This window comes from Cebus imitator, unplaced genomic scaffold, assembly GCF_001604975.1.
Source record: "Cebus imitator isolate Cc_AM_T3 unplaced genomic scaffold, Cebus_imitator-1.0 Scaffold376, whole genome shotgun sequence".
NCBI lineage: Eukaryota > Metazoa > Chordata > Mammalia > Primates > Cebidae > Cebus > Cebus imitator.
In genome coordinates, this window is record NW_016107691.1 from 1,662,264 (window position 1) to 1,667,503 (window position 5,240).

General features: G+C 40.6%; 2 protein-coding genes across 3 annotated transcripts in view; one reads left to right on the top strand and one right to left on the bottom strand.

The window, feature by feature from the left end:
- LOC119468091 (translation initiation factor IF-2-like) overlaps positions 1 to 1,299 on the bottom strand; it is an 11,213-nt gene extending 9,914 nt beyond the window's left edge. The window contains exon 1 of the mRNA XM_037731028.1: positions 1,138 to 1,299. Coding sequence (XP_037586956.1) covers positions 1,138 to 1,299 — 162 coding nt within the window. The remainder of the gene's footprint in view (positions 1 to 1,137) is intronic.
- The window catches only part of ELF4 (E74 like ETS transcription factor 4), a 48,486-nt gene that overhangs the window by 6,293 nt on the left and 36,953 nt on the right, over positions 1 to 5,240 (top strand). The gene's annotated exons all lie outside the window — the stretch shown is intronic.

Here is a 5,240-nt window from a genome sequence, read left to right on the forward strand (position 1 = left end):
ATTCTCCTGCCTCAGCCTCCTGAGTAGCTAGGACTACAGAAGTGCACCACCATGCCCACCTAATTTTTTTGTGTTTTTAGTAGAGATGGAGTTTCACCATCTTGGCGAGGATGCTCTCAATCTCCTGACCTCATGATCTGCCCTCCTCGGCCTCCCAAAGTGCTGGGATTACAGGAGTGAGCCACCACGCTTGGCCTTTTTCTGTATTTTTTAGAGACTGGGTTTCACCATGTTGGCCAGGCTGGTCTCAAACCCCTTACCTCAGGTGATCCATCTGTCTTAGCCTCCCAAAGTACTCGGATTAGAGGCGTGAGCCACGATGACCAGCCAAGTTGCCACCTTCTTGATGGGCCATTTTCTTGTCCCACTGTGGGCACTTCCTGTTTCTCAGAACACCTAACGCTCCTGAAGCTTCCTTTCCTCTTCCAGTGTGACCCGATATCCTTCCTAATACATGCTATTGTCTAGAGGAGGAAGAGCACAGGCTGTCTACATTTATATGCCAGACTTACTGGCTGTGTGACTATGGGCTAGTTACTTAACCACTCTGGGTGTCAGCACCCACCTCACAGGGTTGGAGTGAAGCTTAAATGAGATGATGCATGTAAAGCACTCAGCAGAGTGCTTGGCATATAGTACCCACCCAGTAAGTGTTCACTGCTGTTATTATTATTCCTGTGACAGTTATTGTGATTGTTGTCACCATTTCCTCTTCACACACACTTGACTTTGCCAGGCTCTGGGGACCAACTACTTCTTTGGCATTGCTGATAGGGCATGCCACACCCATTTCTGAAAGTAAGAGGGAGATTTTCCAGGTTTTTCTACTTTTTGTTGACTCCGCCATTGCACAGGATGTGGAGAGGATGTAGTAGGGGTGTGTGTGTGTGAGAGAGAGAGAGAGAGTGTGTGTGTGTGTGTGTGTGTGTGTGTGTAATATGCTGAATGGCAGGCTGTGCTGTATGAAGAGCAAAACTGAAATCATTAATATTTGTATTAACATTGCCTTCTCTAGCCCTTCGCCATTTTCATTTTGAGTATCATTCACTGCAGAAATAAGAGTAAGTTAGTTTCTTTGAGAGAAGGCCTAACGTACTCCCGGGAACTATTTAGCAATCATCAGATTGTTGTTATTACCCTACTGAGTGTAAAATTCTGGGAGCCAACTGGCCGACTACCACTCTCCCCTCCTTCACTAGAATAGATGATGGGTCCATTCTGGGCCAATGCCCAGAGGCCTTGAGTTGAGGCTGGGGCACTGCTTTTGCCCAGAAGAGCTCCCAGGGGACTGGTGGCCATTCCCCTTCCAAAGGCCTCCCAGGGAGTAACTTGGAGGTTCCATTTGCTATTGACTGGATTGTGTTTGCTTGAGGAGCCTGTGACCACCCGCTGGGACAGACAGCCTAGGATAAACTGGACCACCCCTGAGTAAAGCACTCCACTCCGCCCCTTGGTCCCCACCCCTCAGTTAGAACTGTTAGGCTTTGGGGGATGGGAGGGTGGGTGATTATTCTTAACCTCTCGAAATTCCTGATGACCCGATAACAAGGAGGTACTTAGACATAGAATGAGGAGCTAATCTGTCTTTTTCCTATAATGCCCCCCGCCCCCAGGATAACAGAGACTAGTTCAACTCCACTGATTCTGTGAGAATCTACGCACAGAAAATACCTGTCTCATTAGGTGACCACTTTCTTGGCGCCACATTGATCCTACGAAAAAACACACCAGGGCCAGCGCCCTCCTCAGAAGGATCTAAACCCAATTCTAGAGCTGTAGTAATACACGTGCATTTAGCCCCATAGCAGGTGGGAGCTGACGTGCCAACCAGCCTATGGCACTTAGTATCTGTAAACTGGGTGATGATGGCTCCAGTGGCTGTCTAGAGAAAGATCATTCTTCGCCTTCCTCAGCTTTATTGGGCAAGGCTTCCTGCAGGCGAGAAGGGAGATGGCCTTTTGAAAGAGGACATAGATCATTGGCTGTGTTCTAGGGATATTCCAGGCTCAGTGGGACAATAGCATTGGCATGGGAGTGAGCAAGAGAGAAAAGAACATATGCCCATTAAAATCAGCACACTTGGCAGGGTGAGGTGGCACACACCTGCAATCCCAGTACTTTGGGAGGCCAAGGTGGAAGGATCACTTGAGCCCAGGAGTTTAAGACCAGCCTGGGAAACATGGCAAAACTTTGTCTCTAGAAAAAATACAAAAATTAGCCAGGTGTGCTGGTGTGCACCTGTAGTCCCAGCTACTTGGGGGACTGAGGCAAGAAGATCGCTTGAGCCCAGGAAGTTGAGGCTGAAGTAAGCCATATTTGGGCTGCTGCACTTCAGCCTGGGTACAGAGTGGCTCCAAGGAATGTGTTTTCTAGGACAGCATGGGTGTTTTTGGTCCTTTTGTCTCCAGGGATAATTCAGAGTAATGTCACATAGTAAAGTAACATAGTAATGTTACATAGTGTAGTCACATAGTAATGTTATATAATAAAAAGTTATATAGTAATGTTACATAGTCAATTTGGATAGTAATTTTATATAGTAAAGTTACATAGTAATGTTGTATAGTAAAAAGTTAGATAGCAATGTTAATAGTAAAGTTACGTAGTAATGTTATATAGTTTAAAAGTTATATAGTAATATTACATAGTAAATTTGGATAGTAATTTTACACAGTAAAGTTACATAGTAATGTTACATAGTAAAGTTAGATAGTAATGTTATATAGTAAAAAGTCATGTTACATATAGTAAATTTACATATAAAGTTACACAGTAATGTTATTTAGTAAAAAGTTACATAGTAATATTACATAGTAAAATTAGATAGCAATATTATATAGTAAAAAGTTACATAGTAATATTACATAGTAAGGTTACATAGTGGAGTTACATAGTAATGTTACATAGTAATGTCACATAAGAAAATTTCCATAGTAATAATAATAATGTTACATAGTAAAAATTAGTAATAATTTTCCATAGTAATGTTACATGGAGAAATTATATAGTGTTTGCTGTTATTTCATCTAATGTGGGGACCTTTTTTCTTTTGATTTAACAGCTTTAGCAAGGTAATATTGATGTGCCACGATAAACGGCACGTATTTCCAAGCATACAATTTGATAACATTTGACATATGTATACCTGTGAAACCATAAGCACAATCAAGAGAGTGAACATATGCTTCATTCCTGGACGGTTTCCTTGTGCCCCTTTGCGAGCCCTCCCTCCCATCTGAGACAACCACTTCTCTACTTTCTGTCACTGTAGATTAGTTTGCATTTTTCAAAGTTTTATGTAATTGGAAGCATATAGCATGTACTCTTTTTTTGGCCTGGCTTCTCTCACTCAGCATATTTATTCTGAGATGTATCCATGTTGTTGTATACATCAGTATTTCATTCCTTTTTATTGTTAAATAGCATTCCATTGTATGGATAGATCATACATTGCTTATCCATTCGTCAGTTGATGGATGTTTAGTGTTTTTTCTAGCTTTTAGCTATTACAAACAAAGCTGTTATGAACGTCTGTACACAAATCCTTTTTGTGGCTGTATATTTCCTTTTCTCTTGGTTAAATACTTAGGGGTAGAGTAACAACATCATACAGTAGTGTAGGTTCAACTTTTAAGAAACTGTCCAGCTGTTTTTCAAAGTAGCTGAACCATTTTACATTCCTACCAGCAGGGTATGAGAGTCCCAGTTGTTCTACATCCTCGCCAACACTTGATATGGGCAGTCTTTTTCTTTTAGCCATTCTAATAGGTGTGCAGTGGTATCTCATTGTGATTTTAATTTGTATTTCCCTGATGACTGATGATGCTGAACATCTTTTCATATAGTTGCTGTCCATAAGTCTTCTTTGTTGAGGTGTCTGTTCAAATCTTTTGCCTGTTTTTTAAACTGAGTTGTTTGTTTTCTTGTAGTTTGAGAGTTCTTTATGTTTTTTTGGATACAAGACCTTCATCAGATACATGATTTGTAAATACTTTCTCATAGTCTGTGGCTTCTTTTCATCCTTTTCACAGTGTCTTCTGACTTTTGCAAACATTTTTAATTTTTATAAAAGTGCAACTTTTCCATTTTTCTTTTTATGGATACAGTTTTGGTGTGGTATTTAAGAACTCAAAAAATACAGTTTTGATGCTGTATTTAAGAGCTCTTCCCCTAGCCTTAGGTCACAAATATTTTGGTTCATATTTCCTTTTATAGGTTTTATAATATTAGGTGTTACATTTTAGTCTGTGGTCAGCTTTGAGTTAATTTTTCTGTATGTTGAGTGGTATGGATCCAAATTCTTTTCCTTCCTTCCTTTCTTTCTTCTTTCCTTCCTTCCTCCCTCCTTCCCTCCCTCCCTCCTTTCCTTCCTTCCTTTCTTCCTTCATTCTCTCTCTCTCTCTTCTTTTTTGATGGGGTCTTGCTCTGTTGCCCAGGCTGGAATGCAGTGGCGTGATTATGTTTCACTGCAGCCTTGACCTCCTGGCCTCAAGTGATCCTACCATCTTAGCCTTCCAAGTAGCTAGGACCACAGGAGTGGGCCACCATGCCTGGGTAATTTAATTTAATTTTTTTTTTTTGTAGAAATAGGTTCCCACTATGTTGCCCAGACTGATCTTGAACTCCTGGCCTCAAGCTATCCTCCCAACTGAGCCTCCTACAGTGCTGGGATTACAGGTGTGAGCCACTGCACTCAGCCTTTCTTTTCTTTTTGCATATGAATATCTAATTATTCTGGCACTATTTGTTGAAAAAGCTATCATGAGTCTCCTACCATTGTCTATATGTGGGCACATTTCTGGACTCTGTGTCAATTCCATTGATTGTTCTACTTATTTCTCTTTACATTAATACCAACTGTTTTGATTACTGTAGCTTTATAATCATTCTTGAAACCAGGTAGTATAAGCCTTTCAACTTTGCCCTTTTTCGAAGTTGTTTTTGGCTAAAGTCCTTTGCATATGATTTTTATGATTGACTTTTCCATAACATTTTCTTTGATATTTACATTTATACCACTTGCATTAATTTTTGTTGTAACAAATATGTTTGGTCTTATTTTGTATTTCTATTTTATTTTATTTTACTTTATTTTTGAGACCTGTCACCCAGGCTGGAGTGCCAGTGGCATGTTCTTAGTTCACTGCAACCTTCACCTCCTGGGTTCAAGCAATTTTCCTGCCTCAGCCTCCCAAGTAGCTGGAATTACAGGCGTGTACCACTACACCAGCTAATTCCTT